The sequence below is a fragment of the Takifugu flavidus genome, chromosome 21 (assembly GCF_003711565.1).
Source record: "Takifugu flavidus isolate HTHZ2018 chromosome 21, ASM371156v2, whole genome shotgun sequence".
Lineage (NCBI taxonomy): Eukaryota > Metazoa > Chordata > Actinopteri > Tetraodontiformes > Tetraodontidae > Takifugu > Takifugu flavidus.
The window spans coordinates 2,210,843-2,229,520 of NC_079540.1; the positions used below are offsets into that span (position 1 = coordinate 2,210,843).

The 18,678-nt window shown below is 44.5% G+C and overlaps 1 protein-coding gene across 1 annotated transcript in view; it reads right to left on the reverse strand.

The window, feature by feature from the left end:
* csmd3b (CUB and Sushi multiple domains 3b) overlaps positions 1 to 18,678 on the reverse strand; it is a 212,716-nt gene that overhangs the window by 43,456 nt on the left and 150,582 nt on the right. The window contains exons 13-27 of the mRNA XM_057020312.1: positions 15,739 to 15,921; positions 15,156 to 15,482; positions 13,422 to 13,616; positions 12,522 to 12,660; positions 11,905 to 12,092; positions 11,460 to 11,648; positions 9,359 to 9,475; positions 6,980 to 7,195; positions 5,553 to 5,741; positions 4,129 to 4,229; positions 3,948 to 4,016; positions 3,309 to 3,465; positions 2,387 to 2,578; positions 408 to 534; positions 97 to 299 (exon numbers count right to left, since the gene is read on the reverse strand). Of these exons, the coding sequence (XP_056876292.1) occupies positions 97 to 299; positions 408 to 534; positions 2,387 to 2,578; positions 3,309 to 3,465; positions 3,948 to 4,016; positions 4,129 to 4,229; positions 5,553 to 5,741; positions 6,980 to 7,195; positions 9,359 to 9,475; positions 11,460 to 11,648; positions 11,905 to 12,092; positions 12,522 to 12,660; positions 13,422 to 13,616; positions 15,156 to 15,482; positions 15,739 to 15,921 (2,592 nt within the window). The remainder of the gene's footprint in view (positions 1 to 96; positions 300 to 407; positions 535 to 2,386; positions 2,579 to 3,308; positions 3,466 to 3,947; positions 4,017 to 4,128; positions 4,230 to 5,552; positions 5,742 to 6,979; positions 7,196 to 9,358; positions 9,476 to 11,459; positions 11,649 to 11,904; positions 12,093 to 12,521; positions 12,661 to 13,421; positions 13,617 to 15,155; positions 15,483 to 15,738; positions 15,922 to 18,678) is intronic.

The window sequence follows — 18,678 nt, forward strand, 5'->3', positions numbered from 1 at the left end:
ATACGCTCTATTATGGGAAATGTTGATATTGATGCTTTTACTCTGATTAAGACCAAATAGAGGAATAAGAGATCCAGAGATCTGGAAGACACGTACTAGAGAACTGTATGGCGAAGCCAGACTTGCTGATGTAGAAATCAGTCTCAAACTGGACGGTGACGGTGTTCAGGGTGGAGTGGATCCCCTCGGGTAGCAGAGACCCGCTGAGCTCAGCCAGGGACATCTCGTTCTCTGGCGGTCCGTCCCAGACTTTGAGCATATCGTGACTGGCCTCCGTGTCAAAGGACAAGAACTGAAGGCTGCATGATTGGACAGGAGGGGCGGGGAAAATGAATTCTATGGTCACGGGTTTACCGTGGCGTTACAAAGGCGACACCGGTTTCCAGTGTCGTGCTGGTTGACATTACCTCACGATGTTTCCCGAGTCCACTTCAATGGTCCAGGTGCAGCGCAGGTTATTGTCGTAGGGAAACGGGTAGCCAGGAGAAAGGATCCTGCCTGAAGATTCACCCTTAAAGCGACCACCGCACTCCGCTACAGGCACAAAAAATGAAACCAAAAATTCAACATTGTCAAAGTTCCGAACGAGTCCTGCGTGGATGACTAGTAAAGTATAAAGACCAGTTTATAAGAGTGCTCAGATTACTGAAATCATTAGGTAACATGCAGGGATTTAATACTGCTACTGCTACCACTAATAATAATAATAATAATAATAATAATATAATAATAATAATAATAATAATAATAATAATAAAACATGATAAAATATTTGCTTATGATGACAGAACTGAAAAACACGCTGACGCTGCATCCATCCCTGACCCCCCCACCCTACTTTATGGAGCTGAAGATAATTTCCCTCTCAGTTAGTGTATATATTTTCACAATCTTTATCCCCTCATTGCTTCCCCTGCTTCACCATGTCTCTCCGCCCTCGGGCTGCCCGTCCTTCATCACTGGAATACATTATCTAAAGTAATGGGAGCAATATTAAGAGTTGGGGAGAAACTAGAGGGAAAACAGTACAGAGAGAGAAGAAAGTGTGGAAGCAAAGGGGGAGAAACTGTAATAATAAGAGCCGATATAATATTAAGGCTGGAGGTTAGCTGGGGTCATGCTATGTCACTGCTAAAATATAAAGTCAAAGAATATCAGCCAGCAGCTTTATGAACCTTTAATTATTGATGATGAGACTGAAGCTGAATTCCAAATCAGAAAATGATGAAGTATCCTCCTTGTGTTACAGTAATTTGAGTACTGTAATACTAAGGTTTCACTGAGCTCAGAGCCGCTGCTATGGAATAACGACTTTTATCGGTCCCATAACCATGACAGGCGTCGTTCCAGTGTATTCTTATGGGCATGTGATTGAAACAGCAGCAACAAAGGGTGCACACGCTCCTTTTTGCACAAACATGTAATAAGTGTTTTCAGAATCTGCCATTAACGACGACCTTCCGAGGTAAAAGCAATCTCTCCGGTTAAGCTGGAGTCGCTGTGATAGCGAAACAGTCACAGCATAAAAGGATGAGTGGCCCGGCATGGTTGAATAACAGATTAAATCAAACTCTAGCAGAGGTTTGTGCAGGATCCATTATCTACGTAAATCCCAAAGCAGCTCACCGGAGATCAAAACAAAGCCCGAGGTGTCCAATGAAACGAGGACGTTTCACCTACAGTTTCATTGCATGGCCTGCGATTATGGAGGAGAGCGAGGCTAGAGACGTCCCCAGCAACACTGTGAGCACAGTTCTTAGTGGACAGTAGACAAAATGCCCTGTGTTCATCCCTGCAGCCGTCACCGTGGCAACACAATAGACTGATTGGATCAATTGACACCAGGCGGGGAAAGCTTTTACCATCTGGAACTTGTGCCTGTGACCAGATGAGCTCCTCCTAGGAAATTTTGCCTCCCATTTGGTTTCTTTTCATATTATTGAGCGAATCTGTGCTGCACACTGAGGCCAGACACGCCGTGTTTGTATACCCGGCCTCGGCGCTGTAATGACTCCCGCTACTTAAAAGATGTATGGGCACCATCTGAGTTCCGCCTAAATTAGATATTCCAGCTTCTTTTTGGAAGTGAAAAACACACCCGGAAGAGATGAAGGGTCTAATTATGTTGATATCTACTTGCTGAATGTGTTGTGTCGAGACTGCAAAAGCGCCGCGTTAGATTTATACCAAATACCTTTGATGGATTTGGGTGAAAACAGCAGCAAAATGCAGCCGTTCCAGTGAAAGCAAGAGCAAAACCGAACCTTCCCTGGCTGGATTTATGAGCTTTAGTCACCCCTCAACCCACAAGCGCGTCTGTCTGTCATTTTGTGCATCTGCAGCCCATCAGAAAAGTGCAAACAGCCTCATATAGTGAAGCACGTACCGATGCAAGATGGGAGAGGGTTATCCCAGGCTCTCCTTTCGCCTGTCATGCACTTCAGCGTCGACGCCCCGTGCAGAGTGTATCCAGGTTCGCATCTGTATGTGATGCTGCTCCCGGCGAAATGGCCTTGGTCATTAACCTTCAGGCCAAACTGAGGCACGCCGGGGTCCTCACAGTGAGACAACTCAAAGCCTAAACAGAAGAAAAGCAGGCAAAGGAAAAAGGAAAAAAAACCAACATATTACAGCAGAAAAGAGAATTAGCTTTGTTTATATGCAGAGGAACATTCTCTTAATATCTGGTGCTCTGTTTATGAGTTTTGCTCAGATCGTGCATCATGTTGAGCTCTTATCTTCATTTAATAACATAAAAAACACATAAGGCATTTTATCCAATATCGCAAGCGATACAGGGGGATGTTTACACCTTATCCAATTTATTTGTTTTTTAAATAGTCAGCCTCGGCTTAGTTCCATAGTAATGTTCAAAATATTCTGTTTATTCATATGCAGGTGTATTTGGTGGAGCAGGATATGAACAGAGATGTATAAATAGCTTATCCGTTTGAGACTTCAACCAGGATTTGATATACGGTATTACCTGGGAGAAGAGGTGAGCCTGGATTTGAGTTATCTCTTGGCAAACTGCTGTTGGTGCATGTCTAAAGCCTTAAAGATGGCGATTAGCAAAGCTAATCTTTGAATATTTAAAAAGCTGAATGTGCTCGCCATCGTCCTGGGATCCGGTTTGACCGTCCAGTGTTAGCTTTGCTGCCAGCATGGTTGACGTGCACAACAAAATACGCCATTGTGATGAATTTGGGAATAAGCTTCTGTTCATCATTAAAGCCCAGCGTTTGACAGCGCTGATGAAGTTTATCACAAGGACGTGCAGAAAAGTGTTTCACAGGGTGGCAGCTTACTCGAATAGACCAGTTTAAACCCTTCCCCGGTGTTTTCCGGGTCGCTGTAAAATTCCAGCCAGAGATGGTTGGAAGTGGAGATCAGGGTCAGTCCCAACATGGAGGATCCCGTGAACGCTCCGAGAACGTGCGCCGTGTTGTCTTTACCGTCATAAATCTGAAACAACAGCAGTTTACTCATTAAAAAAAGTAACTATGACGGCAAATTGCTGCCTTAAAACAACCACAGATCGGTGGCGGCCACAGGTGGAGCCCTGGCAGACACAGGTGATGATCCGCTCAGCCCTCAGAGTGGCTTCAGGGTGACAACAGTTGCTCAAACGTGCTCACAATCAGATGTCAGTTCAGCAACTGATGAATTTACAGGTAATGAGGCGGCGGTGTCGGGACTTAAATGACCCGGTTAAATCTAGACTGGTGTCCTTCTTCCCAATCAACAAACACACACACGCACACACACACACACACTCTTAATCTGACAAAATGTGCAAAATATGAACACAAATCTGAAATCAAACAGAGGCGGATTGCCTCATTTCAGCATCCGCCACAGCGGATGTTGTGTCCCTGTCTTTGTGTTAGGTCACAGGAATGTGTGTGTGTGTGTATGTGTGTGTGTGTGTGTGTGTGTGTGCTAACCTTGAGTATATCGCCTTGAGCGAGATGAAAGGTTCTGGCAGAGATATTAATGCCTTTCCCAGCTTGCACCTAGGGTAAGTATAAGAATATATGTCTCAAAAAAAGCTCACAAGATGACCTCAGAATATGTAGAAATACATTTTAAAGCCCTTTCAGGATCTGGGGTGTCTTTAGTTGGTACCTGAATGCTGTAAATGCACTCGTGGTTGTTGTCGTAGTTCATTGGGTAGTTTGGGGAGAGGAGGATCCCCTCATTATTCATAACTGAGGAGCCACACTCCGCTGGTGGAACAGAAAATAAATTATTACATGAATTCATTTCATTTTTGGCCACAGTTTGAAAGAACTTTAGAATACAGATAGAGATCTTTTCCTCCTCATAAATAAATGAGCACAAAAACATTGTGTGAGGCTGAAAAAAACCTGAAGGAAGGAATATTGAAACCACAAATTTCTCTCATGATAGCTGCTCTCTGCTCTGCTCACACTCCTTCAGTGACCACACCTCCTATATGCCCTTTAAATATCTCCTTCTTTCTCCTTCTGTGTCTGTACTGATGTAATAGTAGTATTACAGCTGTCATATTGTGAATAAATCACCCCACTAGAGTTTCCATTTAGAAAATTACCTCTCCGCCCCTCCATCTTTACCATACAGTCTTCTCGCCATCTCAGGGCTACAGTGCTGCTGTTTCCCTCCCCATACTGGACTCAACCTTATGCTTAGTTTGAGGTTTCTTTCCTGCAGGTTCTTTTTTTTTAACCCTCCAGAAAAAAATAATGTTGAGAACATTTGGTATTTTAAAACATATTTAAAACATGTGAGTAAGAGAGAAATAACCCCCCACAATTTAAAACCCATTTCTTAATACACTAAAGGTTCTAAAAACACCATCCTGTTGTCTTTGCCACATTATGTGGCAGTGTGTGACACAAAGAGCTAAATATTTCACCCATACAAGGAAGATTGCTGTGAAAGAACGACTTTCTTGCACATATTTGAACGTTCAGTCCTGAACAGTTTATCTGCTGTCTTCCCAGGCCTGCATGTTAATGTCTGAGTGGGTGTGTGTTTCACTGTGCTGCAGAAAAGGGAAAAAAAACATTTGAAAGGATGCAAAAATGTGTAGTTATTGCATCTCGGTCAAATCCCATTTTACATTTTTCTTGCTCACAAAGAACACACATGTGAGCGGTGTAGGAGTCTATATGTATGTCCTGCAATCTGCATTTCCCTACGACGGTATCCAGGGAGGCTTTTTCTGGTGTCACATCTTAAATCTGAGGTTTTTGTCAAATAAAGAGCAGAAACACACCTATACATCGTGTTGCTTTTAAGCACATATTTTCAGAGTCAGTTGGGATTATTTGCGACATGTGTGTGTTTTTGTGCGTATGTGCTTCCTTTTTAAATTTCCACAGCAGTACCTGAACTACTAGCTTGTGTGTTTCATCCAAAATGCACACATGGCTTAACATAGACAGTATTCAGTGCAGGAAATCCAGCAAACATTGTCAGTATTCACCTGAATTCATTCATTTGATAGAAAGCGATGTTGATTGTTCCTACTTTTCCCCCTTAAACAAGCACAAAGATGAACGTACCAACGCATCTTGGTAAAGGAGCGCTCCACATCCGCCGCCCTCCTCCCAGACAGATCAGCTCTGGCGCCCCCTCTAGACGATATCCCAAGTTGCAGGAAAATGTCAAAGTGTCCCCGATGCCGAAGCTGTATCCGTTTCTGCGGCCGAACCGGGGCATCCCGGGGTCCTCACATGGCTCCAGAGTATACTCTGCAGAAGAAAAATAAAGCCCGTTAAGCGACGGTGACATGAATACAGATCAAAACTACGACGACAACTGCACTCATATCTGCTCTTTGTTATCTGAGTGAAGTGTTGGTGTGTGTTACTCTCCTGAGCCGTGTGAAACAGCTCCTCTACTTATAACTAAATCAACAAATTATCAGTAACCCATCACAAAATCTTCTGTATATGCAGTATTATATTTATCTGTGTTGAATTTGAGCCAGAAAATAATGCCCCTTGTGGCTCAGGTGTGCAATGCTGTCATCTGCATGCCGGTGCTGGTGTTTAGCATGATGCAGCCGGAGATTTACTGTCAGCCGGCTGAGCCTTACGACGTGTATATCAAAGTGTGCTGCAGGGTGACAGCCTGTTGGGCATGATGACATTGGCAAATCACATCTCAGGTGACGCCTTGCGTGCACTACATTCAAACTATCAGTTTATGAATCTGCAGCAGCAGTAAAACATCCTGTGCAGACTCAGAGTCAAGTGCTCCTTTATTTGGAATCAATGCAGGAGCGCTGTAGGGGCAGAGGAAGATTTACGAGGGGGCAGGCGCGGCCTTGGTCGGGGCCCTTGACCCTTTGATTCATTTTGAATGAGGTTGAGGGTTCCAGAGCACAACAATGGGCCGGACCTGTTTACATTGGTACAATCACCGCTGAGGCTGGCAGAATTAATGCAGCCTTTTAGGGTGGAGTGGAGCGTGTGCACGTGATGAGTTTTTATGGGTATCCTTCAGGGTGAGGATCCTCATTCTTATTCAGCATTTTGGGAAACCTTAAAAACTTGAAAGCGTCCCTGTAAGGGAGCTTAAACTTTCCAGTCCAAGTTACTGGTGGAAGTTTCTTCCCTGTAACAGCTCTTGTCAAAATCTCCAGCGACACGAGGTTACACTGGTACTGAGCTGCCAGAGCTTTGAGACTGTGGTCTGGTGCTGTCGACTGAGTGTGAAAGGAACAGGAAGCACCCTAAAACACGAAAATCCCGGCTAACACAGCTTTAGGTTTAAGCTGCTCTATTGCAATTTAAATACATTGAAATTACTGTTAAAATTGGAAACGTGTTCTTTCTCTTAGCTACAGATAAAAACAAAGCCTGCTCTGATTCTATGATGCACTCTTTGTCTGTTAAAGTCTACGTGAACAATTCACCGCTTGTACAGGCAAAAACAACCTTCTTGGAGAATAAAAACATAGAAGTACTAAAGCGGATAAATTTACCAGAAAAAGTTATGTTGAAGCCGTCGTATGAAATCGAAAAATCAGAGATGAATCTGAGCTGGGCTTTGAAGTTGCCATAGAGACCCGCGTTGATGTTGCCAGGCAACTCGTTGCCTGTGAGGCGGGCCAGTGGTTGCAGGAAACTCCCATTCTCAGTAACTAAGAGATAGTCATGTTGGTCCTCCAGGTGAAAGGAATTGAACTGAAATTGGACTCCTGCTCACACACACACACACGCGCACACACACACACACGCGCACACACACACGCGCACACACACACACACGCGCACACACACACGCGCACACACACACACACACACACACACACACACACACACACACACACACACCAGTTAAAACACAAGTCAAAGGCTGCTGCAAAGGTACTGTTTCCACTAAAAACACACCATTTACACATATAAATGCTGTGAACTCTGGAAACCATTGGGACTCTGATGTGAAGCTTTTCTGTTAGAGTGCTAAAATAGTGTCAGCTACTTGTTAGCGTCTCACACGTCGCTCTCCATTAAGCAGTGAGAACATGTGTGTGTGTGTGTGTCTTGCCTTTCCCGTGGCTGACTTCAACAGTCCAGGTACAGTTGAGAGATGAAGGGTAGCTGTCTGGATAGCCGGGACTAAGGATGGTTCCCCAGGGACCCCTAACATCTCCACCACATAGAGCTGACAGATTGGGAGAGACGGAGCAGTGAGGAGGGACAGAGAGAGAGAGAGAGAGACGTGCAGGGGTGGGAGCGAGACAGAGAGAAGCTTAACATCAGAATGTTGATTGCTTAAACAGATAATGTCCCCTGTGGACCTCAAATACCACTTTTTTAGTACCCATTCACAACACACACGCACCGAGGGAGGCAGGTCCTCTTAAACCTGTGGTTAGAGGTATCTGCGCCCTGACAGCCGCAGAATTTATGTTCGGTTGGTTTATTCACTCTGCTCCTCTCTCCATATCATCCAGACGGCATTTAAAAAAAAAAGACACCCAGTGTGCCGTGGAATTAAAAGTAAAGAAATGTTTTCTGGAAATACGAACCGCTCTAAAAGTTATGAGTGGCGCTCATGAATTAATAATAAAATAATAATGGGCTAGTGCGCTCTTTATATGCCGTATTAGTTTTAGTGTTTCCTGCTGAATGGGATGCAGACAAAAGCAGCTCTTTCACAGCTTGTCAGGATAAGATGAGTATTAATGACCCGTGTAAACTACTGCTATCGGAGACAGTGTGTCTCTGCTATAATAGCACTCAATACAGGACTTGTCAGGCTATTCAACACACTACAACATAGCAGATGCACGCAGATGTGCATCACAACGTTCCCTTTTACTTGGACTGCATTGTCCTCACTTGGTTGACTGTTTATTTAAGCCAATTCTGGCTACATAAAAGTGCACTTATCTCACTACAATAATAGTTTCAATGCTAGATAGTTTGGTAAAAGTGCTAAAAGTGTTGTTGCAGGTCAACCTGTGACATTAAGTTCTGTTGAGATTTCTTCAAGCTTCTCTCTTCCTGCATGTCCGTCTCTTTCAGCCCTTGAAAACGTCTTTCTGTTAATCCTTTGAACTAAGCTGGTGTCATGTCATGTCCTGTAAAACACCAGTCTTTCCACTAAGACCTTAAAAATCAGGTCATCCGTACTGCTTCCAAAGTAGCCTGATTTCAGTGCAACTACCTGGTGCTACATAAGCTATGTGTGTTCAAATTTAAATATTGAATCCAGGATAAGCTACTTTCTATCAACATGGGGCTGGTTGCCCCATGTTCTAGTTGTATATGGTCTTGGCAGGACATTTCTCTCCACACAAAGCAGATGCAAATGGATCCTATATCTTTATGGGTGCGTATTGTGTAAACACAGTGTAATGAAACTGAGCCTGCAAATTCCAGGCAGTGTGTTTGACGTTTATATGCTCAAACTGCCTCCTCAGAGGAAGCCACTGCCAGGCCTTGGAACTACGCAATTCAAATGTGACTAACAAGCTGAACCAAGCAAGCCTTCACAAATCTGATGCAGCAGTGCCGCATTTCTCCTTCCTCCCTCCTTTCCTGTTTGCTCATGATATAAGAGAGAGAGAAAGAGAGAGAGAGAGGGAGGGAGGGAGGGAGCGATACCCTCCTCACCTCAGCAATTCTGCTCAACTACTTGATTTGAGGGAGAGGAGAGAGGAGGTGACAGCCAACATGGGCTCTCGTCAAGCTGACCTGAAACCTTCCTGTGTTCACCATTATCACAGGAGAGAGGAAGACAGGAAGCACATGGCTAAAAGCACGCACATACAGACACAGACACATATACAAGGTTTGCATGTGTGTATATATGCACTCGCGCGTGCGTGTGTGTGTGTGTGTGTGTGTCTTGCCTTTCCCGTGGCTGACTTCAACAGTCCAGGTACAGTTGAGAGATGAAGGGTAGCTGTCTGGATAGCCGGGACTAAGGATGGTTCCCCAGGGACCCCTAACATCTCCACCACATAGAGCTGACAGATTGGGAGAGACGGAGCAGTGAGGAGGGACAGAGAGAGAGAGGGAGAGACGTGCAGGGGTGGGAGCGAGACAGAGAGAAGCTTAACATCAGAATGTTGATTGCTTAAACAGATAATGTCCCCTGTGGACCTCAAATACCACTTTTTTAGTACCCATTCACAACACACACGCACCGAGGGAGGCAGGTCCTCTTAAACCTGTGGTTAGAGGTATCTGCGCCCTGACAGCCGCAGAATTTATGTTCGGTTGGTTTATTCACTCTGCTCCTCTCTCCATATCATCCAGACGGCATTTAAAAAAAAAAGACACCCAGTGTGCCGTGGAATTAAAAGTAAAGAAATGTTTTCTGGAAATACGAACCGCTCTAAAAGTTATGAGTGGCGCTCATGAATTAATAATAAAATAATAATGGGCTAGTGCGCTCTTTATATGCCGTATTAGTTTTAGTGTTTCCTGCTGAATGGGATGCAGACAAAAGCAGCTCTTTCACAGCTTGTCAGGATAAGATGAGTATTAATGACCCGTGTAAACTACTGCTATCGGAGACAGTGTGTCTCTGCTATAATAGCACTCAATACAGGACTTGTCAGGCTATTCAACACACTACAACATAGCAGATGCACGCAGATGTGCATCACAACGTTCCCTTTTACTTGGACTGCATTGTCCTCACTTGGTTGACTGTTTATTTAAGCCAATTCTGGCTACATAAAAGTGCACTTATCTCACTACAATAATAGTTTCAATGCTAGATAGTTTGGTAAAAGTGCTAAAAGTGTTGTTGCAGGTCAACCTGTGACATTAAGTTCTGTTGAGATTTCTTCAAGCTTCTCTCTTCCTGCATGTCCGTCTCTTTCAGCCCTTGAAAACGTCTTTCTGTTAATCCTTTGAACTAAGCTGGTGTCATGTCATGTCCTGTAAAACACCAGTCTTTCCACTAAGACCTTAAAAATCAGGTCATCCGTACTGCTTCCAAAGTAGCCTGATTTCAGTGCAACTACCTGGTGCTACATAAGCTATGTGTGTTCAAATTTAAATATTGAATCCAGGATAAGCTACTTTCTATCAACTTGGGGCTGGTTGCCCCATGTTCTAGTTGTATATGGTCTTGGCAGGACATTTCTCTCCACACAAAGCAGATGCAAATGGATCCTATATCTTTATGGGTGCGTATTGTGTAAACACAGTGTAATGAAACTGAGCCTGCAAATTCCAGGCAGTGTGTTTGACGTTTATATGCTCAAACTGCCTCCTCAGAGGAAGCCACTGCCAGGCCTTGGAACTACGCAATTCAAATGTGACTAACAAGCTGAACCAAGCAAGCCTTCACAAATCTGATGCAGCAGTGCCGCATTTCTCCTTCCTCCCTCCTTTCCTGTTTGCTCATGATATAAGAGAGAGAGAAAGAGAGAGAGAGAGGGAGGGAGGGAGGGAGCGATACCCTCCTCACCTCAGCAATTCTGCTCAACTACTTGATTTGAGGGAGAGGAGAGAGGAGGTGACAGCCAACATGGGCTCTCGTCAAGCTGACCTGAAACCTTCCTGTGTTCACCATTATCACAGGAGAGAGGAAGACAGGAAGCACATGGCTAAAAGCACGCACATACAGACACAGACACATATACAAGGTTTGCATGTGTGTATATATGCACTCGCGCGTGCGTGTGTGTGTGTGTGTGTGTGTGTGTGTGTACATCCCATCTCAAGCCTGTTCCTGTGCAGTCATGAGAGGACAGGCATTTTAATGGAGCTGAATAATCTAATAATGCCCTTGTTCAGTCCCTTGTGTGACATTTAGCAACACCTAGTGGTAGGAGTACAGATTGCAGGATTTAAATATCTGCCCCCCCCCCCTCCTCTTTTCCACTGCTGTTTTCCAGAGAATATAACTTAGTAAAACAAAACTTTGGCCCCTACTGTAATTGTAATGAATTAATGTAACCTTGAATCCACAGTTTCCATCTCTTTCTGACTCACCATCACACGTAGGCAAAGGGTGGCTCCACCAGTGGTTCTTCTCACACACTAGTGGCTCCTCGTGACTGAGCCTGTACCCGGAATCACATCCAAATGATACAGTGGAACCAATTGAGAAATCCTGCCCATATCGGATCCCGTTGACGGGGATTCCGGGGTCTAGACATGAGTAGCTGTCCACTGTAACACCTGAGGTAGACAACAGATGAAATATATGTCACTCGAGTAGAGAAGCAACACGAGGAGGCGGATTTCTGTACAAAGCTGGTTTCAATCTCCATGTAAACTTTGATGCTGAGCGAAAGGTCAGCCAACATCCAGCACAGCTGCCGTTATAACAGATATGCAACATTCACAGGGTTGATACGCAGCTGAGATGAGATGAGTTTCTGAATAAAATCCACTTTTTTATTCACGATATCACCACATTTAGTTCCTAACTTACTTTCATATAATATCTTGAAGCCCACGTTTGAGCGGCTGTTGTCTGTGATAAACAGCAGGTACAGAAAGTTGCTGCTGCTGAACAGGAACTGGGGAACCTGGGTGCCATTAAAGGAGCCAATCAGAGGAGACAGGAGGTTTGGGCCATCATGGATCTCCAGGATGTCATAACCCAACTCCGTCTGGAACCTGTGGGACAGGAAGATCAGGGATTTTCCAATGTTTGCCAATACCAATGCTGCTCCTAAAGCTGAGATTAATCCTTAACATGATGCAAATTTGATGAAATAACCAGAATTTTTTCAGTCATCTTTAATTAGTTGAGCTGAAATTGTTAACCACACCCACCTGCAATGAAATACAGTCCAAACATTCAGCAGGATCAAGCCAAAATAACCCACCGGGGTTTTACAACGCTCAGCACTAGACAGCAACAAAATCTAGTCGAGGAAATGCTAGCAGATGTTTACCAGACTGCTGGTGACTCTGCATTTGCTTTAAACCTCTTAAATGTTTACTTGTCAGATATTATTAATGCAGACTTTGATTAATCTACACCGTTCTGCTTCCTTGTAACGTCTTCATTAAGTACTGAATCATGAAAATGATGCCACCCACTTGTCAAATGTAATTTTGATGGAGCGTCCAGGTTCGGATTCGATCACCCATTCACAGCTGAGGGAATCCTTGTAGTAACCAGGCCACCCAGGGGACAGTATCACCCCACTCGGGGCTGAGTAGTGACCTCCACAAGGTGCTGGAAGAGATGTAGAGGACACAAGATAAAGGGAAACGTGATTTGTCGTTCTGATTTGCGGAGATTTGCGGAATTTCCCTCTGAAATTTGCTGCCTGCAGTTGTAAAACAGAACAATGGTGACAGTGATTAAGCACAGGCACGGCCCAGAGTCTGTATCAAATTAAAATAATGAGCTGAAGGAAGATAAAACACTCCACAGAGCTAATAGGAACAGGTGAAAATTATCTATGAATTTATCAGAAGTAACAGCTTCTAAATCGCCGGCACTCATTTGATCTACTGTACAAGGCGCTGATGGTGCGGGTTTAAAATTACCGTCGGGGAAAGGTGTCGGCACTTATCAGTCAGCTGTGCCTGGCAACTATGATGAGCTTATGAAACAGCATGCTAGCATACGTGCTGGGGGATGAACTCTTGTGTTTAAATGGTTCAAATAGGAAAGAAGCAAATCGCACATAATCTTCACTGTCGGAAGTGTTCTGCAGTGCAATAAGCAGCGGAATACACATTTGTAAGGAACATAAATCAGGTACGCTGTGCAAACCAGGAGTTTGTTCTGTCACAATCAGACTGCTGTCAGATAAAATGCTAAAACTGATTTTATTGGGTTTTAAACAACCTCATACTGAAATATAAAGCTTCTGAACTTCCTGTTTCTGAGAGGCTGCTGATAAACAAACACCTGTTTCTCTGTGCTGATCCAGTAACCTTGGCAACGTTATCATTCTGATCGAATCAGCGATTTCGGTCAATATTTACCTTCACATTTCGGGATTGGCCCACTCCACATGACTTTTCCTCTTTCTAGCTGACAGGAGATGGTCTCGCTTCCTTGGGTTTTGATGAACCCGTCCTCGCAGACCACAGAGATGGAGCTGCCCAGCTGGAAGCTGTCTCCGAAGCGACGGGCATTGATGGGGATGCCAGGGTCCGGGCACTCATTATGACCGAACGCTGCAGAAACAGGTTGCAAGGAGACACAAAAATATGAAAGTGATTAGTACAAATATGGCTGCCACATGACATTTGTGGTTCTCCTGGCCTGGATGTGAAAACATCAACCCACTCCTCTGGGATCCACCTGCTCTGCAGTCCTGCGGTGATTTTCAATATCCTCCTATTCTCCTTTCTCATGCTGCAGCATATCTGCACAGGTTTGGATCAAAGCGCTACACCGTCTGATAAGTCATGCAGGCATATCTGCTTTGGTCTATGGCTCAGAACATCAGATTAAGATGATTTAAAGTCCAATCTTTGCTTTTTTTAATGGCTTTTCCTTTTTTTTTTTTACAGGTCCCAACAGATCAGGTGACAGAAACCCTTTAAAAACAGCCGCTAAGCTAAAAGCTAAAGAAAGTATATGCACCCAGGACGGAGAGCTGGAAGTTCCATCTGAAAGCTAGAAAAGTTACCCGTCAGACAGCAAGGTCAGTTCTGATCTGCTGGTCTGGAGCGAGCTTCTAAATTAGCTCAAAGACTACAAGTAAAGGCCAGCGGTTTGCCACCGTCAAACAAACAATCCAACAAATCCAAAATGATTTCATTTACAGTACACGTTGTATCCTGTTGTCATGGCGTCTGCGAGTGACCTGGAGTTTGATCAACTGCACTAATTTGCATAGCCGGCAAATTTACAATGAAGACGCAGCTTTTGAGATGCAAATGTCTCCTAAAGTGCATTTCTATTCTGATATTCGATGTTAAAAAAAGACAACTTGGGAGGTTTTGCAAGATTTCTTGTTTTGGTTGTGACAGAAATAGTGTTCTGTTCTCTTTATAGTTTATAGCAGGGCTAAACACATCCTGGACCCTTCTCTGTACCGGACGCATCAGGATGAAAGTCTCATCAATCTTCTCACCTGACTGTGAAGCCAACAATAAATACAAACCAAAATGTTCAAAAAAGAGAATTCCATTTATACTTTTCTTTTATATTCATAGCGTGCCCTTTTTGGTTCATTATTCTGGAATCAACACCACTATTCTTAGCCGCCGCTCTGGCCGCATGAGCCCTCTTGGATCAATAAAGTGGTTATTTTATGAAAGAATACTCTTAAGTTACAAAGCCTCGGGTCTTATCTAACTTTTATTAAATTAAAAGAGCTTCAACCCACCAAGAAACACCTGAACACATAATAAATAGGGTGGGGAGCATTATATCATAACCCTCCTTTTAAGGCTAAAGGGCCTTTTCCAAACCTTGGAATGTACGGTTTCATTAAGCCTCCTTGTGTCTAATTTAAAGGCTGTGGAAGCTGGTCTGAAGTCATGCAATTATACAGCAGGAGCATCTTGTTTTATAGCTTCAAGTCACAACAACGCCCGAGACATTTTTCTGCAGCAGAAGAAAATAAATCTGCCCTGAAATGCCTTGACAGTGTTTGAAACCCACGATTAAGTTAGTTATTTGGGGTATATTATTGCCTGAGTGAGGATCCAGATTTGGCCATTTCCCTAAATAAGAACAGAACAGAGCACATAAAAAAGACATACTGCTATATGTGATGTTAAATCCCCTTCCTGACATGGAGTGATCGGCCTGAAACTCCAGCCTCAGTGTGTTGGTGTTGGACGTCAGATGGGAGGGACTCTCAGCTCCAGTGAACCTCCCAATTACGAGGGCATCATTAGTCTCCCCGTCTTTCACCGTGAGAGAATCATAAGGCGCCTCAAGGTCAAAGTCATTAAACGCCAAGTGGATTCTGGAGCCCGGGTCTGATTGGATGAGCCAGACGCAGTTCATGTTGTTCCCATATCCTTCTGGGTAATCTGGTGAGAGGACTGTCCCCGAGGGGGCTGTGAAGTTGGACATGCAGGGGACTGGAGAAGGTGAAACGCAGGGACACACAGATGGACAGGACAGGACAGGAGAGGAGAGGAGATGAGAGAGAGCAGAGGAAATTTCTGTTAAATATTCATCATTGGACATCATCACTCATCATCTGCTCCAGGCCATAGTAATAAACTCTGTGCAGTCACCATGGTGACAGGTCAGGATGTTGTCAACATGACAGCTTAGGCTGCCATCTGCCCTCTGCGGCTGAAAACCTCCCGACCCAATGCTTTTCTTACTCACATATGCAGATGGGGATGTTTGCTGACCACTGGTTGTTGTCCTGGCAGGAGATTGTTCGCTCTCCGATCAGCTCAAAGCCAAACTGACACTCGAACCTCAGGATTCCTCCGTTTGAGAAGTTCTCCCCTTCTCGAATGCCATAGAGGGGAGTCCCAGGGTCTCCACAACTCTCTTTGTCTATTTCTGGAAAGAAAGGGTGAAAAAAAGAGTTGAACTGAAGGATTTATGACTCTCGGTAATTAACTCAGCTAGAAATATCTGGAAATGATTCCCTCCCTGAAGTGCTCCTCTAAGTCACTTTCACATCAGAACATGTGACCTTTTAGGAAGAAGCGATGATTCCAGCATCAAGGTAGATTTAAATAGAATAACGCAGACGCTCGGCAGCCGTCTGTGTACAGTCAGCAGTCAGGCTGTTCAGCAACTGTTCCCTGATGTGAATCGCACAAGCTCGTCATCCATTTTGAATAGATACATGCGCCATTGCCAGCTGGACTGGAATGCTGATCAAAGTTGCCGAGTCAGGCGGACTTCTTGAACATTTCTGATTCCTTTTTTCCCTACATAAGCTGAAATAGATCCAGGTTCCCTCCGTTCCCGCCACTATGTCACCACATTTCTGTTCAATATAGCCCATTCTATTTCCCCAGCTGTTGTTCCTGCTCTCCCGCCTCTTGTTTCTGATTTTATTTACTACGCTGGACCACGGCACTGAGGAAAGGTGTGTTGTTGGCCCCCGTGCGCTTGTCTCCGTGCTCCTGCGCGCGCCGGGGTGCGTGGTTGTGATGTATTGCATTAATTTCCATCATGACATCGTCTTTATGAGACCTGCGGACTCAACCAATCACAAGCTGCCAGGCACACACACACACACACACACACACACACACACACACACACACACACACACACACACACACACACACACACACACACACACAGGAATATTGGTTTGGACAGAAAACAGGCGTGATGTCGGAACTTTTTTAAACTCCTGACACACACACTCTGTAAACCCATTCAGCACAGTCACACACCAGCTTCTGTGTACACGTATTTGCAAATGTGCACACATGTTCAATCCCTATTCAACATTTTTTAATTCCTGCCAGTGTCGCAGTGCAACATAAAGTGGTTTCTAGTGTGTAGAAATAATGCTACATGGCTGGCCTGTGAGCCAGTGCAGTGTTTTATACAAATAAGGAAGCATAAAAATGGATAAAGCCAGTAAGAAAAGAACGGATGGAAAGGGGTGGAAGGTAAGAATGGTGGTAGTGTTGGCTGTATGCACACATCTCCCTCGCTCTCACAAAAACCACATACAGCAATAATCCTATTGTGTTTATAACAACAAGGCTGACAGATTCAAAAATGGGATTAAGGTTCTGTGTGTTTGTGTGTGTGTGTGTGTGTGTGTGTGTGTGTGTGTGTGTGTGTGTGTGTGTGTTGCATAGATGTCGATGTTGGACCAATCGGCACGCGCATGCCCCACCTATAGGATGCAATCAACAAAGTCCATAATCAAAGCCGAACACATCAGGAGATGTGAAAACGCTCACATCTAAACTGGCTTCCAGTGTGATGAAGAAATGAGGAATCCAGTCTGATCTGATCAGATTTGTTTACCCCGAGGCTGCCTGAATATACAAGGGGACTGGCTCGGATTGAGGTGCTCGCTCTGCAGGCATCGGTGGGGACGGTCTGTTGAATTAAAATGATCCCATTTGTCACCTCACAGGAAAATTATTGTTTTTCTGCCTCTTGGGTTTTAAACTGAGCCATGAAAGAGCTTTTGAGGACTGACAGTTTTAAAAAAAAAGAGAGAAGAAAACATTTCTCCTCTCATTAAGACACACTGGCTGCGGCTGCTCCTGTTACATAAATGGCACAAACGCTTTTTTGGACACGATGGTCTAATTCCCCCGTGTTTTTCTCTCTAAATTGGACTTAAGGATCAGGGATAATAATTGGGCTGTTTTCTTTGATCTGGACACGTCTCTGGGCACAAACAACTCCGCTGGTTGGCCGCTGGCTAAATGCTTCAATTACACGCCCAAACTCTCGCCCGACCCCCAGAACAAACACGGGGTTCCTCGACCCTCCTGTCTGCAGCGAATGCTTCAGATAAAGAGGAAGCAGCTGAGGAAGGTGGACGATTCTCGGCGGGTCGCCTCAGGGGCCCGGTGGTCTGCACAGCCACACAGCCAAGTCTTTGTATGATGCGTTTGCTTAACCAGGGGTTAATCCAGGACCATCCCAGCCTCTTCCTCACAGTACAGTAGTTCTGGTCACAGTTCTACCAAAAGCACTGGAATAGAACCAGCCTTTTACACGGCCTCTTCAGCTACCGGTCAAAAGAAAAAGTGGAATGAGTTTGGAACCATCTGGAGCTGCTTTGCAGGGAGCCATTTAAGTGACTAATGGTGACAGGAACGGTACGGCGGAGGCTCTGAGCACCGCGTTGCTTTTTGAGGTCTCACTCAGAACTTCTAAACCCTTGTTTCACTAAGAAAGTCTAAAAATGAGTCCAGAAAAAAACCCAACTTCACAGTAAAGACACCTCAGACGCCATTCGAAATATATGAGTGAAGTAAATGTAGAATACACACACACACACACACACACACACACACACAAACACACACTCGAGCAGCAGGTTGTGTTTACTACACTGCTGGAACTGAATATTTCATGAGATCTTATTCCGCGGTGCCATTGAAAGACGGTGCCCATGACTGGTGTGTGATTAAGGCAGCCCTGCAGTCCTCCCGGCCAGTATTTACCATAATGAAGCAGGATACGGTCATCATTTTTTGTGGGAAAAAACCATAGAAGGCTGAAGTGGTGTGGTCTGTACTTTCTGTAAAGTTAGAACATTGTTATGTCCATAAAGGTCTGAGTGCATCCAAGACAGTATTATTGGGACGGGGTCAGCTGAAG